Raw genomic sequence first — 27,291 nt, 5'->3', positions numbered from 1 at the left:
TGAAAGATAATGTTTTGTATCTCCATGCTACTTTGGCATTTGTTTTTAAAGTTATGCAGACCTAGTTAAAAAAGGACTTTTAAAGTGAAGCGATGGCTGTTCACCCTGATGAATCTGTACAGAGTTCTTTATTAGTATAATCTTATATGAAATAATTGACCCTTTCCAAATGATTCCTTATCTTTAGAAATTCCTGATACATGGAGACTTACTGCCAGCTCCTAACAGATATAAGCAGATCCTCCTTGATCTCTGAAGCATGTAATGTGATTGAATCTTTACTTTATTAACAAAGTCTTTTAAAATAAAGAATTTAAAGTGACTTAGTAAATGAACAGATTAACTGTATTATGCTAATGTTAAAATATACTTAATTTTAAAATAATATACATTTCCCTTTGTTTTTTCCTAGGGTATCAATATTCATTTAGCTAAAAAAATGATTGAAGATCGGAGTCGAGATTACATGAATGCTAGGCGTGTAGCAAAGGTATGGGGTTCTGACAGGGCACTTACTATAATGATGAGTATGGTGTTTACACAAGAGCTTTCTCTGTCTGATGTTCCTCTTGACATTTTCAATTATTAGCAATCTTAACCAGTGACAGTTAATTGCATTGTCTGAATGGATGATATATTTGAAATGAAATACCTCTTTACATACATGTTAAAGGACAAAAATAGAATAAATCAAGTTTAGAAAAAAATTTTTTCTTTATTTTTTTTTTTAAGAGAGAGACAGAGGGAGAGGGAGAGAGGGAGAGAGAGAGAGAGAGAGAGAGAGAATATCTTAAGCAGGCTCCACACTGAGCACAGAGCCTGACATGGGGCTTGATCCCAAGACCCTGGCATCATGACTTGAGCTCAAATCAAGAGTTGGACACTCGGGGCGCCTGGGTGGCGCAGTCGGTTAAGCGTCCGACTTCAGCCAGGTCACGATCTCGCGGTCCGTGAGTTCGAGCCCCGCGTCGGGCTCTGGGCTGATGGCTCAGAGCCTGGAGCATGTTTCCGATTCTGTGTCTCCCTGTCTCTCTGCCCCTCCCCCGTTCATGCTCTGTCTCTCTCTGTCCCAAAAAATAAATAAACGTTGAAAAAAAAAAATTTAAAAAAAAAAAATAAATAAAAAAAAAAAGAGTTGGACACTCAACAAACTGAGTCACCCAGGTGTCCCTGGAAAAATTTTTTTTAAATACATAAACAGGGGGCACCTGGGTGGCTCATGTGGTTAAGTGTTTGACTTTAGCTCATCATGATCTCACGATTCATGGGTTTGAGCCCTGTGTTGGGCTCTGTGCTGACAGCTCAGAGCCTGGAGCCTGCTTCAGATCTGTGTCTCCCTGTCTTTCTCTGCCCCTGCCCTATTCTCTCTCTCTCTCTCTCTCTCTCTCTCTCTCTCAAAAATAAATAAACATTAAAAAAAAATTAAAATACATGAGCGGGATATACAGACAAGGTTCTATCTACAGTTGATGAAACAGTTCTTATGCTTCCCTTCTATGTGCTCATACATATTTGAATATTGTACTACTTTGTGGTCTCACAGGTCTCAGGGGCAGATTTTTATCTTGTGGGCATACCTTTCCATTCATTGACACTGTTAGAAGTTAGGGAAGATAGCCTAGTAATACCAACTATTGAAATTTTAAAAGACAGACAGTGTCTCCAAAGATGGCAGTAATGATGCCACCAGATCATCAGTCATGTTGATCTGTCAACTCCTCTGTCCTGGAGAGTGACCTCCTAGATCACCTGCAGAGAGGGCCCAGGGGTGTTCTGTTCACTCAGGCCTGGGAACTTGTTCACGGGTGAGTATTCCTCTGTTATCTTTCTCCCTGCTCTTAGTTTTTAGAGTATATTAACAAAGTGGTATTTGGGAAAAATAGGCATTTTGAACAAAGTATTCTAAACTGATCAATTCAATTCCGTATATCTGAGTTGTTCCTAGGCTCACCACAGAATTATAAATGCTTGTTGTCTAGGAATATGAGACAGTAATGAAAGGTTTGGACCGTAATGCTCCCTCAGTGCCTCCTCAGAATACTCCCCAAGAAGCCCAGCAGGTGGATATGTGGAAGAAATACATACAGTGGGAAAAGAGCAACCCTCTTCGTACGGAAGATCAGACGCTTATCACAAAAAGAGGTAACTTGATATTATCCCACAGGCTATTTGTTACCTCCAGTCTTTTTTTTCTCTTATGTTCTTCAGATTCAATGAGTTCTATAGATCTATCTTCATGTTCACTGACCTTTATCATATCCAATCTGCTGCTAAACCCATCCAGTCAATTATTTGTTTCAGATATTATACTTTTCAGTTCCATAAATTTCTGTTTTAGAAATTTTTGTATTTTTAAAACATGTATATTTATTTTGAGAGAGAGTGAGTGCAAGTGGGGGTGGGGTGGAGAGAGAGGGAGAGCTGTCAGTGCGGAGCCTGTTGTGGGGCTCGATTTCATGAATGGTGAGATCATGACCTGAGCCGAAATTGAGTCCAGCGCTTAACCACCTGAGCCACCCAGGTGCCCCTGTATTTTTATAGTTCCTTTTTTATAGTTTCTATTTCTCTGTTGAGATTCCATGTCCATTACCATCTTTTTCTTTATATCCTTAAACATATTTACAACAGTTCCAAAGTCCTCATCTACTAATTCCAATGTCTGCACTATCAGGGAGTTGGTTTCTTTTTCTCTTGACTGCGGGTCACATTTTCCTGTTTTGTCATAGTCTAGACAGTTAATTTTTTTCTTTTGGACATTGTACAGATATACAAATGATACATTATAAAGACTGGATCCTGCCATCTGCCTCTGAAAAATGTTGAGTTTTATTTTAACAGGGAGTTAAGTTACTGGCAGATCACCTGGACCTTGTTAGGATGGATCTGTTTTAGTTTTGCCCTTAATCTCAGGGTAAATCTCTTAGTCCTGGGACCAAGTTTTTACTCCTAAAAAAGAATGGAAAGTTCAAGGTGTTTACCCAGACCCTCTAACTTGATGGGACTCAAATTCTAAACTTGGTCTCCGTGACAGTGGGTAGCTGCTGAGAAACCTATTCCGCTCTTTCAGTCTTCCAGCTTTGGTTTTCACTGGAGCTGTTTGTATTCTTCTCTGTGTATGTATATTTCAGAGGCCTGCTAAAGATTTAAGGGCATTTCTGCTGATTTTCAGGCTCCACCCTCTGTGGCTCTCTCCTTTGGGGAATTTCCCCCCTTAATTTTCTAGCAGCTCTCGTAGTCCAGAATGCCTTGTTAACTACTTCTAGCCAGTAAGACTTCAGTATTTGACTTGAGATCTAGCTATCCCAGAACTGTACACACAGGGATTGCCGCTGAGGGGAAAAGCCATATTAAATGTGGATCTTGGCCAGTGTGGTTCTGATTTTTTAAGGGCTCAATCTTCTCTGGTTTCTGTTTTGGCCACTGGTTTCTTTTGGTCATTCTCCTGCACCTTTAGATAGTTGTTTTTTGTATTTTTTGGTTTATGATTTTTATTTTCAGGAAAGTCTGATAGAAACAAATCTGCTGCTGCCAGAACTAGAATTTTTCTCAGTCTGGCCTTGCTCTTACCTATAAGCCTTTGTAGGTAGTTTCCTTTGCCTATACCATTTTCCTGGTTCTTCCTGCACTTCACTTACTCTCTCATCTGACCAGATTCTTCTTCTGATCTTATCTGATCAGTCCCTTCTTCAGATTTTGCTTTAGGTGTCAGTTCCTTAGTGAAGCTTTTCTTGAGTCCCTAAACGACATTAAGTCTGACTGCTGTAAGTTCAAGAGTACACTGTATTTTCCTCATCATAATAGCTACTAATTTTTATAATTGCTTCCGTACAATCAGTCTTCCCAACACACTGTAGACTTCTTGAGTATAGGAAGTGTTAGTCACTGATATGTTCACAGTGTCTCTCACATTCCCTAGCATATAGTTTGTGCTGGGTAAATACTAATTTAAAAATGATGGATGGGGGCACCTGGGTGGCTCAGTTAAGCATCCAACTCTTGATTTCAGCTCAGGTCCTGATCTCATGGTTCTTGAGATCGAGCCCCACATGAGGCTGTGCATTGACTATGCAGAGCCTGCCCTAGGATTCTCTCTCCCTCTCTCTCTCTCTGCCCCTCTTCTGCTTGCACACCTGTGCACACTCTCTCACTCTCTCACACACAAATAAATAAACTTTAAAAAATAATGGATGGATAGATGGGGCTTGGGTGGATAATGGTGCTTGAAATCACTAAAGCTTGTATTTCTAATTATCATTCATTATCGAGGGACCTGTTTTAGCCTACTAAGTTAGTTGTGATGCTTGTATTGATAGTTTCATAAATAATATTTATTTTCATTGAATGTTATGAATGTCTTCCCTAGTTATGTTTGCTTATGAACAGTGCCTGCTTGTACTGGGCCATCACCCTGATATTTGGTATGAAGCTGCCCAGTATCTTGAACAGTCAAGTAAACTGCTTGCAGAAAAGGGGGTAAGTATTCCTCGTCCCCGTTTTGGCCTTTTCGTGGTTTTAATATAGCAATAATTTGCTAAAAATATAATACTGAATTTTGGTAATGAAGTATAGGTGTTGAAAATTTTAATCTTCTGTTAGTATGAAGCTTAGTGACACTCAGAGTACTTAGCAAAATTATAGGGGCTGTTTCTTAAGGCATTAAAACGGTGGTTTCTTCTGCATGTTAAGTAATATACAGAAGAAGTCTTTGGAATTTTTTTTAGAATCCAGACATGCATATGTGTCCGTATGTATATACATGAGTGTGTATATTCATTCTCTTTCAACTGTATTAAAATTATTGAAGAGTGAGCTTTCTTTTTTTTCCTCTCCTAGGATATGAATAATGCCAAATTATTTAGTGATGAAGCTGCTAATATATATGAAAGAGCCATAAGCACTTTATTAAAGAAGAATATGCTTCTTTATTTTGCATATGCAGATTATGAAGAGGTCAGTAACAATATTTAGAACTTTCTTATAATTGGAGTTTTTACTGTAGGACTGAATTACTTTTCTGGCTGCTTCTTTGCCAGGCATCTTGCTTTTAGTAGAGATGATGCAAAATGAACAGGTATTAGTCCTCAGCTCATTATATATTTGTGCTCAAAGCAGGTGCCATTGTGGGGTACAGCCTCTGGATTCCTCAGAGCTCAAATCCTGCTTGTTTATGAATATATATTTATATCCACTTCTTCTCTACCACCTTAGAGTCGCATGAAGTATGAGAAAGTTCACAGTATATATAACAGACTTTTGGCAATTGAGGATATTGACCCCACCTTGGTGAGTAACATCATAAGTGTCTTTAACACCTTTGCTGTCAGCTTTAACAAATTTTTAATTTACACATATTACAATTCACTGGTTTTTTTGGATATAGTTCTGTGAATCTTGACCAATAACGTTGAGTCATGGGACCACTGTCACAATTATACAAAACACTTCAGTCACCTTGCAAAAATTCCATGATGTGACCCCCTTCGTAGTCTGATCTGTTCTCTTAGTTGTTTTTTTGTTTTGTTTTGTTTTGCTTCGTTTTGAATGAAGCAGAATGAAACAGTGGGGATTCCTCATGATCACAGTTTAAAGCCATTTATGGCACATAATTGTTGCCTAATAAATAAATCTTTTTAAATAAATGGAAGCAAGAGAAACCAACATTCTGGAAAGGAATTGGACTGCAACTCACTTTATCCTGAATTCTGCTGTATAACAGTGATTTTCAAAGTCCTGAGTTTCTATAGAAGTGCAATGAAGCTTTTTCATCGGGAGGAGAAGGGGACAGGCCAATGTATGTGGTCCTAGAGACCTTCTGCCTCAAGTGAAATCTACACTGCTTTTTTGTTTGTATTGGGATTCCACTGTTGTACTTGCTTGCATTTATTCATCATTTTAAAATTCATTTAGCAAACTGCTCTGTGTTGTGTACCGTGCTAGATTCCAGAACTATAACAACAAACTGGAGGAAATCTCTTTCCTTAAGGAACTCTTAGTTCATTCATCCATTCATGTATCCACCTGTCAAAACTGGGTAACACAGTTTAACATCATCAAAACTGGGCAAATCAGGACCCTACTCATATTCCAGAAACATTTGTTTACTGAACAAATATGACATACTTATCATGTGTTGAGCACTCTGTGGTGCTGAGTATAAAATGACTCTAATAGTTTATCAGTAAAGTTACATTATATGGTCTTTGGAAAAATAGAGTAGTGGGCTTTTAAAGCAATAAACCAGGAAAGTATAAAGTTAAAGACATATTATTAAACATGCTTGTATTAGATCAAACCTTTTTAGGTGTTGGAATTTATTAATGGAGTGTGTTCTAGTAGTTTCACTTTTATTTCCTCCTTAAAATTTAATTTGCATATTCTGGATTTAGGCAGTAGTGTTCGTTGTACAACCTCATGCATATAGTAGACACCTTGAATTGTACACTTTAAAGGGTGAATTTTGTGGTATGTGAATTATGTATCAATTTTTAAAAATTTATTTGTACACATCTTTAATACCAGAAAAACTTTGCTTGTGGATTTAAATAGAGCACTATCTATAAGCTTACTTTCTGTTGTCTTGGGTATTCAAGATTGCTTTCTTAGATAGGAAACATACTAGTATAGGAATAAAGTGAGACTGTATTGGATGCTATAGGGATCACATTAGGCTAATCTGTAGAAAAGAAATGCCTTTGGGGCGTCTGGGTGGCTCAGTCGGTTAAGTGTCTGACTTCAGCTCAGGTCATGATCTTGCAGCTTATGAGTTTAAGCCCCATGTCGGGTTCTGTGCCAACAGCTCGGAGCCTGGGGCCTGCTTCACATTCTGTGTTTCCCTCTCTGCCTCCCTGCCCCAATTCACACTCTCTCCCCTCTCTCTCTCAAAAATAAATAAACATTAAAAAAATTTTTTAATGTTTTTCCATAGGTATATATCCAATATATGAAATTTGCGAGAAGAGCAGAAGGTATCAAATCTGGAAGAATGATATTTAAAAAAGCAAGAGAAGATACCAGAACCCGCCACCATGTCTATGTTACTGCAGCACTCATGGAGTATTACTGTAGTAAGGTAAGTGCTGAAATATAAAGGTAAAATATTTCCTTCATCTGAGATACATTAATTAAAAGAAAGATAGTCTTGGTTTCTGTCATTAAGGTTTTTTGTTTTTTGTTTTAAGATATTTTTAAGTAATCTCTACACCCAACATGGGGCTTGAACTCACAACCAAGATCAAAAGTCACATGCTCTTTTGACTGAACCAGCCAGGTGCCCCTTCTGTTATTTTGTTTTTGTTTTTTGTTTTTTAAGTAGGCTTCACGCCCAGTGTGGAGCCCACCATGGGGCTTGAACTCACAACCATGAGATCAAGACCTGAGCCAAGACCAAACATCAGACATTTAACCAGCTGAACCACCCAGGCACCCCCTGTCATTAAGTTTTAATTGCTCCATATCATAAAGGAAGTCCAAGTGTATCTGTGTAAAATTATATGAAACATCATCCAAATCCCCACTGCCTGCTTATTTATACCTTATTTAAGCCCCTTGGTTTTTTTTTAGCTCAGCAATTTTTACTTAATATGATTTTAGTTTCCACTTTAATATTTAATGTAACTTGTTTAGGTGTTGTAGTTTTAATATTCTTTTGAGTATCTTTTCTGACATTTTATGGAAATCAGTACATTCCTCTCTACTTCTAGGACAAATCTGTTGCCTTTAAAATTTTTGAACTGGGTCTAAAGAAATATGGAGACATTCCAGAATATGTGTTGGCCTATATTGACTATCTTTCTCACCTCAATGGTAAGTCAATTCTACATCTATAATGGTTATGTAATTTTTTAAATTTATTTATTTATTTTGAGAGAGCATGAGTGTGAGTGGGGGAGGGGCAGAGAGGGGGAGAGAGAGAGAGAGAGAAAAAGGGAGAGAGAGAGAGAGAGAGGGAGAATGAGAATCACAAGCAGGCTCCACACTACCAGTGCAGAGTCTGACACGGGGCTTGATTGCACAAACCCGCGACATCATGACCTGAGCCAAAATCAAGAGTCTGATGCTTAACCGACTGAGCCATGCAGGGGCACCCCTGGCTATGTAATATTAAACCATCAATATCATTCTCTGAAAATGGGTTTCTTTCTTTCTTAAATGTATTACAATTCTGTCATCACACCAGAACCAGGCACTTAATAAGCACTCAAGAAATATCTGTTGCCTATCAACCGTGAATTTGTATTTGAGTAATGGTAAGTGCCTTTTGACTCTACAGAATGATCTTTAATACGTCATCAGTGAAGTCACATCAGTAATAGGATAAAGCCTCAAATTCAGACTTGGGAGACACAGTTATTTACGGTCATCTCCAACGACTCTGGGCAAATCATCTCTTGTTTCCTGGGTGGGGGTGGAGGAATACAAAACAAATCTCTAGCCACCAAAACTCAAAAATGACAAAGTAGTAAAGTGAACTGCTTACAGCTTACTGGGGAAGAGATTTCAAAAAGAAACATTAGGTTTATTCCCATCTTTATTTCCCTGTCCTGTTGTATTAATAATAGTAGCCATCCTTTACTGAGATCAACCTTATACCAGGCACTGAGCTAGGGGATTCAGGTACATGTAGATGTCTCATTTGGTCTAGTTACCCACAGTCCAGGATATGTAATTTCTTGACCAGCAGTGATCTGGCATAGAAATTGGTTTAATAAAGAAATATACAATTATGTGTCATGTAAATGAGTTAGATATCACAGGTATATATTAATGCTTTGAATGATATTTTAGAAAAATACAGGTAACATTCTTTATATAAGTAGAGAGGAATAAAACTTAAGAATGATTTTATATTTTAGCTTAGTGATTCTACACTCTGGAAAAGGACTGAACTCCAGAAAATGAGACATGGAGCATTTAATTAAAAATTAATTTTCTCATATAGAATTAATGTTCCTCACCAATTGCAAACTATTTTGATTTTTTTAGAATACCTACTAGTAGGGGCACCTGGGTAGCTCAGTTAAGCATTCAGTTCTTGATTTCAGCTCAGGTCATGATCTCAACCATTAGTGAGTTCAAGCCCTGCCCTGGCTCTATGCTGACAGAACAGAGCCTACTTGGGATTCTCTCTCTCTCCCTCTGTCTCTGCCCCTTCACAATTTGTGCACACCCTCTATCTCAAAATAAATATAACTTAAAAAAATAGAATAACTACTAGTACATATATATGTTATTCTAAAAATGTGGATGCCGGGCGCCTGGGTGGCTCAGTTCGTTAAGCATCCAACTTTGGCTCAGGTCATTATCTCACCGCTCTCGTGAGTTCGAGCTGTGCTGACAGCTCAGAGTCTGGAGCCTGCCTCAGATCCTGTGTCTCCCCCTCTCTTTATCCTTCCCGTACTTGCACTCTGTCGCCCTCTCAAAAATAAACAAACATTAAAAAAAATTTTTAAATGCCGGTATCTGATATCAGCATTGTCTTCCAACATCAGTGTTTTACATAGTTCATTCATTTGTTCATCCATCCGTCCATCCAACCGTCTATTCATCATCTATTCAGTACCTTCAGGACCTTCTGGTTACTAGAGTCCAGGAATACAAAGGTGCCTAGGACTCTATTCCTATCAGAGCATTCTCATGGGGGAATCCAATGTGTAAACATAACTATATCAATGTCTGGTGTTTAATTGTAGCATTAGTTCTTGGGTTAGGTATAAATCTGGTTTCCAATTTCTCATCTGCAGACCAGTCATAATAAGAGTGCCTCTTGTAGGATTGTTGAGAGGATTAAATGGGGATTAAATGGGTTTTTGCATGTGGTTGACCTCTACATGGAATGTGGTGTGTATACTGTAAATGTGAACTAGTTATGATGATAGTGGCAATCATAAAAAAATGTTCTGCTATAATAGAGCCCTGAATGAAGTACAGCACTTTGGAAGCACAGAGAAGAAAGTACAATTTAAGTTCTGGAGCTGTGCTGTGCAGTTATAGCAGCCACTAGACTACTGATTATTGAGCACTCAAAATATGGCTAAGGCCAGGGGCATGTGGGTGGCTCAGTCGGGTCATGCAGGACTTCAGCTCAGGTCATGATCTCACAGTTTGTGAGCTCAAGCCCCGCATGGGGCTCTGTGCTGACAGCTCAGAGCCTGGAGCCTGTTTCAGATTCTGTGTCTCCCTCCCTCTCTGTTCTTCCTCTGCTCACACTCTGTCTCTGTCTCAAACATAATAAATAAGTAAGTAAATAAATAAATAAATAAATAAAATATTTCATTAAAAAAAAAAAAGGAATGTGGCTAGGACAAAATGAGATGTGGTGTGAGTGTAAAATACATACCAGGGGCGCCTGGGTGGTTCAGTCGGTTAAGCGGCCGACTTCAGCTCAGGTCATGATCTCTCGGTCCGTGAATTCGAGCCCCGTGTCGGGCTCTGTGCTGACCGCTCAGAGCCTGGAGCCTGTTTCAGATTCTGTGTCTCCCTCTCTCTGACCCTCCCCTGTTCATCCTCTGTCTCTCCCTGTCTCAAAAATAAATAAAACGTTTAAAAAAATAAAAAATAAAATAAAATACATACCAGATTTCAAAGACTCAGTACCAAAAAAAGAAAAAAAAAGTAAAATATCTTAATTTTTCATATTAATTACGTGCTAAAATAATTTAGATATATTGGGTTAAGTAAAATATATTAAGATTAATTTCACCTGTTTTTACTCTTTTAAATGGGGCTAGCAGAAAATTTAAAATACTTATGTTAGCTTGCATTGTATTTCTGTTGGACAGTGGCATTCTAGAGGCAACATGAGATGGGTCTTAAAGGATGAACATAGTTAGCCAGGAAAAGATGTAGGAAAATGCATTCTTGCCGGTAGAGAACACAGCATGAAAAGCAGTGGGAAACTTATGTGGAATGGTAGAAAGTGTCTGGAGCAAAGCTTGGATTAAAGTGAAAAGAATAAAATATTTTAATCTCTTGGTTTTAGTTTGCATACGGTCATGTAGTAAAAACTGAATAACTACCTAGAGTCAATAAAAACTAACACTGCTGGATTTTTTTTAAACAACTTTATTGAGGTATAGTTTATATACCATAAGTGCACCTGTTTTAAATATAAAATTCATTGATTGTTAGTAAATTTACTGCTGAATTCTTTAAAAAAATTCCTTAAAAAAATTTTTTTTAAATGTTTATTTTGAGAGAGAGAACACATGAGCAGGGGCAGGCAGAGAGGGAGGGAGACACAGAATCTGAAGCAGGCTCCAGGCTCTGAGCTGTCAGCACAGAGCCTGGCGCGGGGCTTGAACCCACAAACTGTGAGATCATGACCTGACCAACTGAGCCACCCAGGTGCCCCTGAATTCTTAAATTTTAATATATCCCTTAACAAGAAGTGTTATTTTCCTGCTTCCAGCTACAGAGGACCTCCCAAGACTTCAGTTTTAATTGTACCTATATAAGAATTTAAAGTAGTTATGTAGAGAGCAGTCCTGGTACTGCAAAATAAGAAAATCACCAGTATATAAATTTGAGTGTGCCACCCATCACAGTCCACGTACTTAAAAAATATCAGTAGTCTGACATAATGTCAGCACATACGTAAGTTATTTTTATTTAAAAAAAATTTTTTTAAGTTTATTTACTTAGAGTGAGCAAGAGAGCACGTGAGCATGAGTGGAGGAGGGGCAGAGAGAGAGAATCCCAAGCAGTCTCCATGCTGTCAGCTCAGAGCCTGACATGGGTCTCAACCCTACAACTGTGGGATGATGACCTGAGCCAAAACCAAGAGCCTGATGCTTAACTGACTGAGCCACCCAGGCACCCCTAATTTTTGTTATTTGTAAAAGGCCAGTGGGATACCTCATTTAGATATCATACTGTTATAAATCATTAGACATTATAACTGCAGTATATACAGAAGGAGGGGTGAACTACAGGTAAAAAGACCTGGCTTCCAGTTACAGCTGTTATTCAGTAATAGTGAGCCAGATCAACTCAATCCTTTTGAACCCCAGGTTAACCCATCTATAAACATTGGGGTAATGGTTACCTTTCTGCATAGGACTTTTATGAGAATTATAGGAGATCATGCATGTGCAAATACACTGTTGATTATAAAACAGTTTTAATATTTAATATCTTTTTTAATATCCTAGAGGACAATAATACACGAGTTTTGTTTGAACGTGTTTTAACATCTGGAAGCCTTCCTCCAGAGAAGTCTGGGTAAGCTGTTGGGAAAACTTGGTTGGGTTCTAATGGCAGCTTTAATACTTGAATTTGTGATCTGTGGATGAACATTTCTTGAGTATAATTTCAGGAGATGTTTCCCTTTTCCCTTGAAGCTTACTTACAAATGCCTACCTGTAATATTTTCATACCTGTTTAAGATTTTTAAGTTTATTTTTGATAGAATGTGAGAGTGGGAGGGGAAGAGAGAGAATCCCAAGCATACTCCACACGATCAGTACAGAGCCCGACTCGGGGCTTGATCTCACAAAACATGAGATCATGACCCGAGCTGAAATCAAGAGTCAGACACTTAACTGAGCTACCCAGACACCCTCTTTTTTAAGATTTTTAAAAAGTGTTTGCCTACTGATTACATATTTAAGAGATGTGTTAGCAATTTATTATTTTAATATATCTTCCTACTTGACTATGCCTCTAGAAATTAACATGAACAAATAAAGTTCTGAAAGTTTTACGTTACTCGAGAGCAGTGACTCTTACGTATTAAAAGTTACACCAGACATATTACATCCCTGGTTTATGCTTTTGACTCCATCATCAGTTTTACCAGAGGAACATGGTGTAGAGCTACAGTATAAATAAGGCTTTGGAGTTTTGGGTTCAAATTCCAGCTCAGCCCTTTGATTACACCTTGGGCAGATTTCATGGCCTTTCCAAACCTTATGTCATTGAGTAACAATAATGTCTACCACTGTGGACTTTTCGTGATAGCCCTATTCCTGGTATGTAGTAGGCATTCAGTATGTTACTTTAGCACAAAGGGGCTTAGTGACAGTTAAGTAGAGTCTCAGAATTAATTTTGGCTGTTACAACAGTGCTGAGGTAAAAATATGTCCCAAATAATCTGTTAAGAAAAAACAGCAATATTAGATTTTAGAATATATTTTTATTCATACATTGAGTGAAGAATGTATTCTACAGAATAATTCATGCCACTAAACAAAAAGCCACATTATTCAGGAGAAATTGGAAATCTGTGTATGTTCCTTTTTCAGCTCTCCCTGCTAAAGTTTACCTTCTTTAAGGCAAATGTGCTCTTACCACAGGGGATAGGAAAATGTGCTAAATAAGCAAAAACTCAAAAAAGGGCTTAAATATACTAGTGTGCAGGGCGAAGTGTTATGATGTCTATAATTCACTTTCAAATACTTCATCAAAAGTAAGATTAAGTACTGCAAAATATTAACGATTAAATCTTAATGATGATATATAAGTATTTGTTATACTGCCCTATAGTTTAATAAGAGCTTTTTGTAATTAAAAGGGAAGGAGGGACCTTAAGGCTTTTTTTGTAAATGGGCTCCCTGTTCCAAACCCAGAATAATGAAGTACTGATTATACTTATTACAGAGAAATCTGGGCCCGATTTCTAGCTTTCGAAAGCAATATCGGTGATCTAGCTAGTATACTGAAAGTGGAGAAGAGACGGTTTACAGCATTCAAAGAAGAGTATGAAGGCAAAGAAACAGCTTTGCTGGTGGACAGATACAAGTTCATGGATTTATATCCTTGCTCTGCAAGTGAACTAAAAGCGCTTGGTTATAAGGTATGTACTTAGGATCAAGATGTGTGTCGTGTCCCTACTTTTCCCATGTTTTAGAATAGCTCATGGATACACATACCTCTAAAGCAAATTCTGAAATAGAAATTAGTTTCAGAATAGTTTTCCAGGAAACAGGAAAAAAGTTCAGGGATTTTTCTTGATTTTGAAACACTGTGTATCAAAAGTACTGAACAAAAGAATGAGATTTAACAAATGCTTACGTCCTTCCCGTGACATTGTCAACACCCTGTATCTTTTGTCCGGTGGGCAGATGGAGGTATTGTGGAAGGAAGAAAATTTCTAATAGCTCTTAAAACGATGAACGTGTTTTGATAGCTCTTAAACCAAATGTAGTTCCTGTGGGTATAATGAAGAACCCTCACTACTTGTTTATAAATCAGTACAGTTCCCTCAGAGATTTGTATCTCAAAACAGTACTTCAGGGGGGCTCTTCAGGAAATTAGCTTATCTAGGAATGGAACTCTTCATAGACATCTGAGTCATAAGAAAAGAAATCTGGCCCTGAACCTGTTCAGGTCAGGGGGAAAGATATTAAGGTTTATACAGCTCCATCAATAATAGCCCTGGCTGAGAAAAATATTATTCTATCATTTCTTGATTTTTCCCCCCACTGTGTCATGAAAACAAAGACCAAGATGGAAACCCAAAGGGAAGCTATAGCCACAGAATCTTAGGTTGGTCCCTTTATGCCAACCAGCATTAAGATGTTCCTGACTATCATTCTCCATTTCCTCACCAGGTCTTGCTGGTCTGGTGTCTGAACCAGATTTAAATGTTTGAGAAAAATTACCCATACATGAACTTCAGACCTTTTTATTAATGGAAACCCCAGTTCTGTGCCAGTCCCAGATCCCTATTCTGTAACTAGGGGTTACTGCTCAGGAATGATTGAGTTCTACTTCTAGTTTAAGTACTTCTCAATGAAAAGCAAAAGACCTTTTAAGACCCCGCTATGTGAAGTTATTAGCAAAGACCATTTCAACTTTACCAAGATGAAAATGGAAATGAAGGAAAATAGACCTTACTCTTTCCAAGTAGAACTACTTCTTAAATATGAATTCTCCATCTCATATTTCTATTTCTACTCTTTCATTTTTGGGGAGAAAGATTAAATGTACTAGAGTGTATATATAATGGGAGAAGGGAAGAGAAAAAGCAATTCCCAGTGGGCCTACTCATTTAGATCTGCCACCAACTGCATTTGAACAAAGGTTGAGAAAGCAAAATGCTCTTCTACCTGTTGAGGGTGGCAAAAGGGGCTCTTCTGGTTGTGGTCAGGCAGGCTGATGCCAGTGCCTGTAGCAGAGGAACTCCTTGGGGACAGGGCCTCCACTGCCAGGTGGCCACACTGCTCCTTTTCATCCATCTTAGAGAATTGTTCTCAGCCCTGGTGGGGCATTGCTGATAAACTATAAAAGGGGATGGTGGATGGGTTTGAGGTCAGAGGCCTGTGCCCCCAATCCTCGCTCTACTTTTTAGCTATAGGACCTTGAAAATATCAGACCTTCTTTGAGCTTCAGTCCCTTCTAGAAAATGGAGAGGCTACTATTGGGCTCATCAAAGAGGGAATAAATGGCTAAAACCATCTGGACAAATAGTGGCTGCTCCATATATATTTCTTCTCCCCTGTAACAATCGGTTGGGGCTAATCTTTTATTTTCCTAACAAAACCTTATAACTAAGTGACTATTTTAGCTTTCATAAAGCAGGACTTCACTTAACCCAGCTTCACTTAAATTCATACTGTTCAATTCTAGTAGAAGGGAAGAGTCAGAAAAATACCTAAAATTGTAAATTACCCCACTCTCTACCTGGCCCAGTCTTAAGTATCTACCCAGAAAAGCTTGTATCTAGCCCACAAATGTCCTACCTGGTAACATGGAGTCTAATGATTTCTTACCCAGGGTTAGGGGGAGGTTATGAAACACCTGCGTAGCATTCCTTATTGAGTATTTAACCGTCTTTACCATCAGATTCTTACTTATCCCTCTTGGTTCTCTTTCTGTGGTTTTAACCCAGTGATTCACAGTGTATCCTCAAGACTGTAGAACTGCACAATTATACTCTAAGTCCCTTTTTCAGGTTTAGGATTCTTCTGTTCTGCATTTTCAGGATGTCTCCCGGGCTAAGCTAGCAGCTATAATTCCAGACCCAGTTGTAGCTCCTTCTATAGTGCCTGTTCTGAAAGATGAAGTGGATAGAAAACCAGAATACCCTAAACCAGACACTCAGCAGATGATTCCATTTCAGCCACGACATTTAGCACGTAAGCCATGACTTTAGATCCAGTACTGAGACCTCTGTTTGTTGATTTAAATCCAGAGGTGGGGGTGGGGGAGTGATGTGACCTTTCCATTGTAGGTTAATTATTAGACTCAGGGTGACCATGACAAGTGACTTGGCTCTAATCTTTGAAGCAAGAAGAGTTAAGAATGTCTTTAAAAACAACAACAAAAAAACCCTCAATGATCCAGATTCTAGTAACCCATTTTGGCAGTGACATTAGACAGTCTTCAGAAATGCTGCTACATACAAGTTACCTGTACAACTGGAAACTTACTGCATGATGCTATTTGGTATCATTTATACTTACTGATGGGTAGTAGCCCCTCTAGATCCTATGTGAACAAGGCCCTTATGATTATGTTGTTGAGTAATGGACTTTAAACAGGATTGCTGAACACCTGATTTATGAGGCTTAGAAATGGTCTTCGACAAAAACTGACTCAAGCTCAGCCCCCGGGTTGTCTTACTCAAAGTCACTTGTTAACTTTTCTGCCTCCCAGTGGCCATGGGGTTGAGACTGCTCTGTCTCATCCACTTTAGTTTGGTCAAACACGTAAAGCACTAAAAACAATTTAAGATGTCCAGAACAAAACAACATAGACCTAGAACTTTATGTATAAATTACTTCTTACGGATTTATTTCAGCTGTTTATAGAAATTCTTACATCCTATTTGATTCCCACCCTTTTCTTCTCTCACAGCACCAGGCTTACACCCGGTCCCCGGTGGCGTATTCCCAGTACCACCTGCAGCCGTCGTTTTAATGAAACTTCTCCCTCCCCCCATCTGCTTCCAGGTTTGTTTATTGTCTTCCTGATAAGATGCTTGCTCTATGGGTTATAAAAACTGTGTGCTTCTTTTCTTGTCTCACGGGAAATGTAAAGTAGCACAATTCTAACTTGTCAGATTATTGGGGATTAAAATTTGTGTCACAACAGGGTCCTTTTGTACAAGTGGATGAACTGATGGAGATTTTCCGAAGATGCAAGATACCAAATAGTAAGTGACGACAGCTCCACCCTAGAGTCGAACTCACGTGATCTCCCAGGCAGGAGATGGTTATTCTTTGCCACTGAGGTTTCCCAATCCAGCTAGCCCTCTTGCAGGAGTACAGTGAACCCTCAGAACGATCCAAACCCTCTTTGATACAGAGAGGCTTGTTCATATCCTAATGTCACTGAGTAAAAAGTGGGTCTTTTCTATTCATGTGAACATGCACTGCGAGTTGGCTTTTGAAAGTAATTTTAAGAGCAGCTTTGGTCTTTAATTATGTAGTATCACTACTGCTCTCCCTTGCTCTGCTAATAGTAGGCTATGAAATCAACTGTAAAGTGTCCAATAGCAGGGCAGTCTTTCACAGGAGCAGACTCTGAAAGCTCCTCCAACAGTCCTTTGCGTTTTGTTTGCGTAGCTGTGGAGGAAGCTGTGAGGATCATCACCGGCGGCGCCCCGGAGCTGGCTGTAGAGGGCAATGGCCCGGTGGAAAGCAACGCAGTACTCGCCAAGGCTGTCAAAAGGCCCAACGAGGATTCAGACGAAGATGAAGAAAAGGGAGCTGTCGTCCCTCCTGTTCATGACATTTACAGAGCGCGGCAGCAGAAGCGAATTCGGTGAAGCCAGCTCCAGTCCTGCCTCTGAAAGGAAACTTATCCAGGATTCCCTTTTTGCCTCTTAAGTCATATGTTTAAAAGAGACAATGCTTTGTTACAAGGTCCTTGGAAACAAAGTTGTATTGTCATTGGTGCCTCTATCATATGGTTCTTGAGAAAAAACAAACCAACCTGTGTGAAATTTAGAATACAGAACAGACCTATGCTCTAAGCAAAATTAGGTTTTCAAAAATGTGAGAACAGCACAAAATGGCAGAACCACATTTTGTTCCCTCTTCAAGGGTGTCTTGTATGTGCCGCTTGAAGACTTGTGAGTTTTCAACAGTTTTATTTTAAAAACTGGATGGCTTATGATTGTAAAGCATTTTATCACATTTTCTGAAAACAGTTGTTCTCGGTTTGCTTATGTAGAGTCCTGCCTTATTGTTTGTTTTTATTTATGGCAGAATGTATGGAATCTGTTTTGTAGTTTAAAATTTTAAAACAATCCTTTAAAAAATAAAAGGATCTCAAAAATGTCATGCCTCCCGCTGCTTCCTCCATTCAGAACGTATTTAAGGGGCACCTGGGTGGCTCAATTAAGTATCCGACTCTCGGTTTCAGTTCAGGTCATGATCTCACAGTTCGTGACTTCAAGCCACACATCAGGCTCTGGGCCGACAGCATGGATTCCTTCTCTCCCTCTCTCTCTGCCCCTCCCCTGCTCACTCTGTCTCACAAATTTTTTTTTAAGAAGAATGTATTTAAAATAGAGACTTATGGGGCACCTGGGTGGCTCAGTCGGTTAAGCGTCTGACTTCAGTTCAGGTCACGAGCTCACGGTTCATGAGTTCGAACCCCGCGTCGGGCTCTGTGCTGACAGCTCGGAGCCTGGAGCCTGCTTGGATTCTGTGTCTCCTCTCTCTGCCCCTCCCCTGCTTGTGCCCTGTCTCTCATAAACAAACAAACATAAATAAATAATAAAGTAGCAACTTATTCAACCAATACCATTTAAAAATAGAGGACAATACAAAGTCACCTTGTATTTACTATATGTACACATAACTACATGTCCGTTCCCGGTCTTAGTATTAACTGAAAACATGAGGGATCTAACGTTAGGAGGCAAATTAAACATTTCAGAAATCCTCAAATATGAACATACTTATCCCAATCTGAGGCAGATATTTTACCTTTCATCTCTCTTAAAAGCAATGCTTAGTGCTCAAGAACAAGTTCTTTATGACCTACACACAGCATTAAATTGTAAGTCCAAAGAATTAGGTTCCACTCCTTGTTAGCAACAGTACCTCCTCTGACTCATTTCTAGAAAAACCACTAGACAGGGGTGCCTGGGTGGCTCTTTCAGTTAAGCATCTGACTCTTGATACCAGCTCAGGTTGTGATACTGTAATCGTGAGATCAAGCCCTGTGTTGGGCTCTGCACTGAGCGTGGAGTTTGCTTAAGATTCTCTTTCTCCCTCTTCCCCTTCCCCCGCTCACACACGCTCTCAAAATAAATATAGAAACTTAAAAAGACAAACAAAAACTGCTAGACAGAAAACTAGTTGAGCCTAAGGGCTGTGATTCAGAATAAAAGCTAAAAGTCAGTAAGGAAAAAAAAAAAAGGAAAAGTATTACAGTTATAAAGAAATCCTTACATACTGGGCACCCAATTTAGAAATTAAATTCAAAACTGATTAAATAGCTAACATTTTAAAATCAGCCTTAAATATTTCTATAAAACTCTGACTTATAATAGAAAAACAGTTACCTGGAATCATTTTCTTACATAAATGTATACGTAGCCAGGTAATATTTACACATTAATCACAAGCATGTGTCTTTTGTATTTTCCCATGAAAGCTAAAATATCTTCGAAGCCTGCTGGCTCTAATTCTGATTCTGTTGTCCTCAAGAGCTGTGTTTAGGCCGTTTTTTAAATATGGTTTTCAACAACAAATCTGAAAGGTACAAGTAATGCCAAATACACTGCAGGCTTTAAAGTACAGAGGTACAGGGTCTTTCCTGAGGTGCTATCTTTGGGTAGTGTTGTAAAGACAAGAATGGCTCCAAATGCCAGTGATGATCTGCAACGATGTTTGCATGAACGGCAAAGCAAAGCTACACAAATGCATGAAAAATGACTGTCTTAGCACCATAACAAAGACAAAACACACACACACACACAACCTCCCTACCTTGATGAAAAGTGCCACTAGCAGCCATTATGTGTATTACATTTATTCCTACTGTATTTCTAAGATTTTTTTCTCCTGAGAGTTATCTGATCTTTAAAAATAAAAAGGATTATTTGTGAAAAGAAATCATTTTCTAATGTTCTGCTGTAAATACATATGGATTTTTAGTTTTTAACAGGATTCTGAGTATTGACATTTCCTTTTGTAGACACAGTTGAACAAGTAGCTGAACTTACCCTGGGAAATCTAATGTGCAGACACTCATGCCACAGCCAGTCCCACACGTGCAGAAACTGTTATACATCCATACTGCTAGACCCAGAAGAAATTTCCAAAAGAGATCCATATTTTTCCTTTTTATCAAGGCAATGACATTTTCTAGACAATTCTAGAACTGGGAAAATAACAATGACAATTCTAGAACTGGATAAGATGTAAGGATTTCTATGTCCTTCCTAAACAAAAATCAGTGAAACCCCAGCCTTTAGCACTGAATTTCAAGAGGTTTTATCTGTTGCCACACTGAGTAAAGTAAAAGGCTGTAACTACCTAGTAAATGTAAAACTGAACAACCAAATCATACCATTAGGAAAGAATGAAAAAATACACTTTTGTCAGCATATCAATCTTGGTCAATAACTATTAATTTATTTGGTAGTTTTAGAACCTTCTATTTCCCTATACTTAGCATGTAAAACCAAGAGTTTATTTACAGGATAGTAAAAACATAGCTACCATGTTCATAAATTTTTTATAATTCCCAAAGCAAACTACATTAATGTTGATGGTCCTCTTACCTGACACTCAGCAAGCGAAGCTCTATGTAGTGAAAATCCCAGAAGTCCTGACAATTCATACCAAGGAACAAAACTCAGGTACCATGTTCCTGTTCTAAGTAAAATCTTATACATTCAACAAAAGGGCCATCTTACCAAGCTTTGGGAATAAAAATCTAGAAAAACAATTCATCCATTTTGTAAATTTTCCTCCCTGAGCCCTGACCAAAGTTCTGCTTTGAGCACCAGGAAGACCACACTTTAGAAAGCAGAGGCGGCATGAATGAAAAAGACAGAAATGGGGGAGCTTCTTTAATTCCAGGGTTGCATTTAGGTCAGAAGTTGCTTGGGGTGTCTGAGAGGCTCAGTGGGTTGAGCAGAGGCCCAGCTCAGGTCATGATCTCACAGTTCACAGGATTGAGCCCCGAGTCAGGCTCTGCGCTGATAGCACAGAGCCTGCTTGGGACTCTGCCTCTCCCTCTCTCTGCCCTTCCCCCACTTGCACTCTCTCAAACATTAAAAAAAAATTGCTCTTAAAGGTTCTCAGTGTTTATAGTTGAGATAAAATCAGACACATCTGATTTCAAACTCAAACCAGGCCTACAGATTAGTTCTGGTCCTTAGGTTCAGAAGTCAATGTAAACAGAAACCCACACCACAGGCAGATGTAACTACATTCTGCCCGTTGAGGTTTCTGACACTTGATTCCCAGGGCTCTAGCTATTTCTGAAAGGATCAGTGAGCATTTGACAGAGTAAAAAAGCTTAATGGGTTTAGAGTATCTCCTCCTCCATCCCATTAAGTTGTTTTGAATATTACGAATAAAAAAGCTATCTATTAAAATAGTTATAGAATACAAAATCCAACATAAATACACAATTGCAAACATCATGGTGGTTCTTTATTTAGATTATGTTTTCAATGAGATCGTGCCTTTAAATAAGAGTTTCACAGCGCATCATCTACCGTCCTTCATTTGTTCATTCATGCATTCATTTAGTTCAAATAATACAGAGGAGAGGATGGGGAGAAGTTACCGGGGTGGAGGCTGCAAGAGGAGAAAAAGGAAGACTGTAGCTTTACCACAGAAGAGATGACGGAAGTATCAGTCTTGGGCCGGGAGGAGAACCTTCCCTCAGGCCTGTAGAATGTGCTGACTGCAGAGAGGCTGGGCGCCAAAAGTCGAATACAGGCAGAGGGTTATATGCTCTCCTTTGTTAACAAAGCAATTTATAGTCCTTTTCCGTGTCCAAAGCATTCTAATATCCATTATCACATTTAATCCTCACAGGAAGGGTTAGTCATTTTCCCATTCTACAGATGCAAATGCTGAGGCCCAAGGGACAATGACTGGCCCAGTATCACACAACCAGTAAGAAGGCAAGAGAGGAAGGACTCCAACCCAGATCTTCCCCTCAGTCAGGAGCTTTGTGCACAATCCTACTGCAGTATACTTAAGTTACTCCAGTAAGACAGATCACAGAAGGTCAGGATTGGAAAGCAGTTTAAAGATCAAGTCTAGTCCTTTCATTTTACATGTGCCAGAAATAGGTACTAAGTGGGGCAAATCAGGACCTAACAGAAATGGAGTCACAACTCTGGTTTCCTGACAGCTCCCAGTCTTTCCACTCTGCCACCCTGCCTCAAAATTAAAAGAAATACAAATGTTCTGCACATACAAACTGGTGCATGCCAAAGGTCACTGGATGTCCAACAGCAAACACCTACTCCCCCTGAAACTCACAGCAGGAAAGGTGGTGGCAGCCGCCCCTCTCTATGCCCAGAAATCTTAAGGTTTTGGAGAAATGAACACAAGCACCTCCACAAAAACAGAACTGCTAAAAAAATCCATTTAGAACTGGCACACGTATGTGCACACACCTAGTACGTCAGACTTATTAATAATTTTTCTTCAGACAAAAAGGCTTTTACGCACCTGCCTACTGTATTTAATCAGTGAGACATCCTTACCGAAGTATATTTATAGTTGGGTTATATGGTTACATGAACAATCACATTATACAGCTTGCTTTAAAGGTAATGAGATTTTCAAAAAACATCTAAACTGGGAATCCATCCACCCACCCACCCAGCCAAGGGCTGACAAAGTAGCAATTACTGTTCTAGACATTCATTCATTCATGAGACCATCAAATAAATCTAACAGCCTTGCTGTCTGTAATGGACCTAACTCTCAAGGCGCTCAGTCTATCCATGGTAAAGTACTACAGCCAAATAAACTTAGCACTTTCATAAAAGATGCTTATGTCCACAAACCTGTTAGAAAATCAAGTCAAATCCAATCAGACTGCATTATATAGAACCGGTTCAATTCTGAAGGATAATTTCCCCTCCAAAGGATACATATCTTGGAGGGAGAGCTGTAGGGGGGAATTACAAGGAGATGCTCAATAAAACGTTTCCTGAGTGACTAAATGAACTAAATGGGTTTTCCTGGCCCTTAGTGAGAATCCTGTGAGATTCTAGGAAGAAAGTAGCTCACTTATCTTCAAAGAGCGACAACACAACTCAATATGAATATTGTGATTCAGAACTTTGCCTCCTTCATTCTTGGCTTTGCCATTTAGAGAACTCCACCAGTGGACACTAAGGTAGCAGGGGGCATGAGAGTCTGTGCAGGTCCCTGTAATATATGCATCAAGATTTCAAATGGTCCAAACTTAACTTTGTCGATTTAGGAACACATTAGGGGAAAGAAAAAAATCTTGTAAACAATTAACCCCTATCAAAGAAGGCAGAAAGAATTTTTAAGATTTGGGAAGAATGACTATAGGAGTGCTGATCCACCCCATATATTTCAGGGTAAAGCTCCTCTCCTTCACCCTTGGATCAGGAGGGACAAAACCCCAAACACTCTGGGGCTGAGGCAGGCAAAAGAGTGCTGAGGTAGGGGAGGGTGCCTGGTGGCTCAGTCCGTAGAGCATGGGACTACTGATCTCAAGGTTGTGAGTTCAAGCCCAACCTCGAGGTTGTGAGTTCAAGCCTCATGTTGGGCGTGTAGCCAACTTTAAAAGAGTGCTCAGGCTTCTCAGCCTGGGGATACCATACGACCAATAAGCAACCTTACCTCTGGAAACAATTCCAGAAAGGACCTCACTGAAGACACTATAAAAGACTGTGGTTTTGTTCTTTAAAAGTTCTACTTACTGAACTTTTATTCCCTTCCAACGAAACCACGGAAGATTTGTCCTTGAGTATTAACTTTAATATGACTTCTGACCACATAACACAGCATACATTTCTGACTGCAAGTAAAACACACCATTAGAACACAGTTTGTAGCACGTATCTGGAGAAATCACATTCCCCACCCCCGGCATAACCATTCCCTCTCCTGAAGCTTGTACACGTGACAGCTCTCACAGAGTGAAGGTTCCTCTGGTGGCTGCCCCACCTGCCTCCTGTCCCACCCTACCCCTCAGCAGCTTGAAGGGATTCCTGGCATCATTTTGCTTTTTGCTGTTCCAGCTCTTAGGGAGTTCACTCCAGCTTCATGGCTCTGCTTCTAACATAACATCCCTGTCTAAAACACACACACACACACACACACACACACACACACACACACACACACACCTTTCATTTTTATTTTTTGAACAGAGCGGGTCATCTGTGAGACCTCAGCTACCCTTTCAGTCACAGGATAGGTCAGGAATTCTGGTCCCTGAAGTTCCTCAAAAAATACTGCTCAAAAACCAGGGATTTTCCATGACTTCCTTATCATAGAAATAAGTGAGCTTATACTACGCTATTTTATCTGAAAACACTTAAATCCATTTCTGAAATTCAAATCCAATCAATACATCTGTGTATTGTATGAGTGAACGTTTCAGTAAAAACTCCAGACATTTGTCTTCTTTTACATGACACCAACATATATATTGTTTAAAAAAATAGTTCCTCCTTAACTTTCAAACCTTAAAAGTCAAAGAATTTCCTTTCTCTGGATTCTGTAAGTCATAACTGCTATCATCCAGGCTCAGGAATAATTCTGTATAAAAGAATAAGCTTTTTAAAATCAATTAATTCTCCTCTAGAACAAAAGGGCTCTGGGGCACTGGCTAGACCAGGAGGGAGAAAGCAATAAATGGGAGGGGTGGGGGGGGTGGGGAGGCGGGGAAACTATATATAGCCCTTCTAACACAAAATAGCTGGGGGAGGACTGGGGGTCTGTGCCAGAGAAGGGGGAGAGTCTCAACACGGTCATGGCTCGGTGTCTCATTCTTGGGTGGCTGGCAGATCCTCTGAGGGGTCTGAAAGAAAAACTACCCGGATAGCAGAAGAGAGGCCCCAGCCTCCTGGGAGAGACAAGGCAGCTACAATCAGGACACAGTGCGGGTGGACACACAGCAGTTCACCGTGTAAAAGCCAAGTGCTACCTAGGAGACTCAAGATAACAAGAAGTTTCTTGACTTGTAAACTTGCACTCATAAATACAAACCTGCAAAATAGAATTGAATTCAGTGCGTTTTTCAACAGCTCTTTTCAACAGTGATACACAATACTCTTCCTTTTGGAATCAGTGATGTTACACAGACATGTACTAAATAGCCATTTTCCAAAGCAACGTTATAGTTGAGAACAGGTATTCTGTATCAAGAGGCTAATACTGCTACTGTAGCGCACGTACGTGTTAGGGTCTGACAAGGATCTTACTGAGGATGGCATCATAGTAGGGACTGAAGACCATCTTGTTATAGTTGACCAGGCGGACAAATTTAACAGCAACTTCCTCCAGCTCTTTCTGAACCGGACCCAATCCCCCAGGTACCGTAGGCAATGGCTTCTGATGACCTGAGGCAAGGTAGCTTTCTAAGAAGATCAGGATTCGGGAATCTGTGATAGAAAAGAAAGCAGTCAGTTGTTGTTCGGGATGACTTTACAAACTTCTGAGTAGGCTTCAGTGTTTATCACAAACATCCCTTATTCAGGCAAGTCTTCCCTGCCCACCCTTAGTGCAAGTACCCACAGTACTTTGCCATTCTGAACATCTACCCCATTTATAACATTTCCTCTCCCTGCCTAGTTAGTTAGTTCCAAGAGGGTAGAAGCACGTTCATCTTGTTCGTGATCCCCTCCCCCACCCTCGCCAGCACCCAGCACAGGGCCTGGCATGAGACCTGGCCCCCAGTAAAAGCTCAAAGCTCAAAATATATTTGGAAAGGAAGAATAAATGCGTCAATGAACAAAGGGAGACTAGAGTATTGACAGGTTCTCCTCTCCAAGGAGCAAGATACACTGAGACCACCGTGAGCCATTACTGAAGATCCCATAAAAAATGGGGTGGGAGAGGACTAACGCAGGAATTACAAGTTCAAAAACAAAACAAGAAGAGCTCCTGGGCGGCTCAGTCAGTTAAGCATCCGATGTCAGCTCAAATCATGATCTCCAGGTTTGTGGGCTCAAGCCCCAAGTCGGGCTCTGTGCTGACAGCACAGAGCCTGCTTGGGATTCTCTCTCCCTCTTTCTCTTCCTCTCCCCCCCACCCTCTCTCCCTCTCTTTCTCAATAAATAAAAACTCTAAAAAATAATAATAATAATGCCTACAGTGGAAGGCCATGGAGTTGTGGGCATTTGCAAACTTGGACTACTCTGAGAAATAATTTAGGTTGATTTTTTTTTAGCCCATTCCTCTCTATGATGCTTTTGCACTGTCCTCATCAACCAAAAGAATATGCAAGCCACACTTCCTGCAGATTTTATTACAAAAGCAATAGGGGCATTTATGTTAAATGGGTTCTTTCAAACTGCATGCCTACCCCCTGCCCTGCAGCACCCTCTCAGGTGCAAATGACCTCTGGATCCCAATACACACTGACAGAGCAACTGCTGACCAGATGGGTCCCATCACCCCTCTTCCAAAGTTAGTTTGGTTTCCTAAGATTCTCAGAGCTGGAAGCCTCACCCAGACCTGGAGATCCTCATATCATTCCTACTCCAGGGCTGGCTTTTACCCCCAGGTCTGTAACTGGCTGTTAGTAAACAGCCAAGATGGCAGGGCACAGAGTAGCTTATTAGCCAGCGGTCTATTTACTGCACTTTCCTGCATCTCTACCAAGGTCAGTAACATTAATCCTGATGATCCTTATATCTCTGCAAGAGGCTTCTCCCAAGTGACCCACACATGACATCATGCCCGACGCAGGACTGGGATGAAATCATTTAATTCTTAAAAAACCATCAATCCCTGTAACTTTTTCCATAAAATATTACTTAAGAATAAAAAAGAAGTCATGGTATTAGAAGCAGGCTCATGTCATTGGTTTAGCCTCTACTCCAACCTGAAATCTGGTAATCATGGATCATTCAGCTTTTGCCTGAAGCCTAATTGTCATTTACATGTTGAACATCTATCTAGTTTCATAAAGAAGCTAAAGAATGATTTCAAAATTAAAGATAAATGGGAATTTTAAAAATTCGATGAACATTTTTTTAAGATTTCATTTTTAAGTAATCTCTACAGCCAACATGGGGCTCAAACTTAACAACCCCAAGATCAAGAGTCACATGCTCTACCAACTAAGCCAGTCAGGTGCCCCAAAATTAGATGAACACTGTATTCCTCGATCAACCAGAATTTTCCACAGTGCTACTGCTGTGATGATGAA

At 39.7% G+C, this 27,291-nt stretch overlaps 2 protein-coding genes across 4 annotated transcripts in view; one reads left to right on the top strand and one right to left on the bottom strand.

Moving 5' to 3' along the window:
* CSTF3 (cleavage stimulation factor subunit 3) overlaps positions 1-18,224 on the top strand; it is a 72,569-nt gene extending 54,345 nt beyond the window's left edge. The window contains exons 9-21 of the mRNA XM_032594849.1: positions 413-490; positions 1,980-2,142; positions 4,364-4,473; positions 4,834-4,950; positions 5,209-5,283; positions 6,926-7,069; positions 7,701-7,803; positions 12,150-12,219; positions 13,597-13,792; positions 15,923-16,076; positions 16,798-16,892; positions 17,035-17,095; positions 17,508-18,224. Of these exons, the coding sequence (XP_032450740.1) occupies positions 413-490; positions 1,980-2,142; positions 4,364-4,473; positions 4,834-4,950; positions 5,209-5,283; positions 6,926-7,069; positions 7,701-7,803; positions 12,150-12,219; positions 13,597-13,792; positions 15,923-16,076; positions 16,798-16,892; positions 17,035-17,095; positions 17,508-17,710 (1,569 nt within the window). The 3' untranslated portion in view covers positions 17,711-18,224. The remainder of the gene's footprint in view (positions 1-412; positions 491-1,979; positions 2,143-4,363; positions 4,474-4,833; positions 4,951-5,208; positions 5,284-6,925; positions 7,070-7,700; positions 7,804-12,149; positions 12,220-13,596; positions 13,793-15,922; positions 16,077-16,797; positions 16,893-17,034; positions 17,096-17,507) is intronic.
* Positions 18,225-21,541: 3,317 nt separating this feature from the next.
* TCP11L1 (t-complex 11 like 1) overlaps positions 21,542-27,291 on the bottom strand; it is a 34,938-nt gene continuing 29,188 nt past the window's right edge. For all 3 annotated transcript variants that reach the window (XM_030332011.1, XM_030332012.1, XM_030332013.2), the window contains exon 10: positions 21,542-25,519. In XM_030332011.1, the coding sequence (XP_030187871.1) occupies positions 25,317-25,519 (203 nt within the window). In that variant the 3' untranslated portion in view covers positions 21,542-25,316. The remainder of the gene's footprint in view (positions 25,520-27,291) is intronic.

Source organism: Lynx canadensis, chromosome D1, assembly GCF_007474595.2.
Source record: "Lynx canadensis isolate LIC74 chromosome D1, mLynCan4.pri.v2, whole genome shotgun sequence".
Classification (NCBI taxonomy): domain Eukaryota; kingdom Metazoa; phylum Chordata; class Mammalia; order Carnivora; family Felidae; genus Lynx; species Lynx canadensis.
The sequence above is the reverse complement of the archived record's forward strand: the minus strand, read 5'-3'. Positions and strand labels throughout refer to the sequence as shown.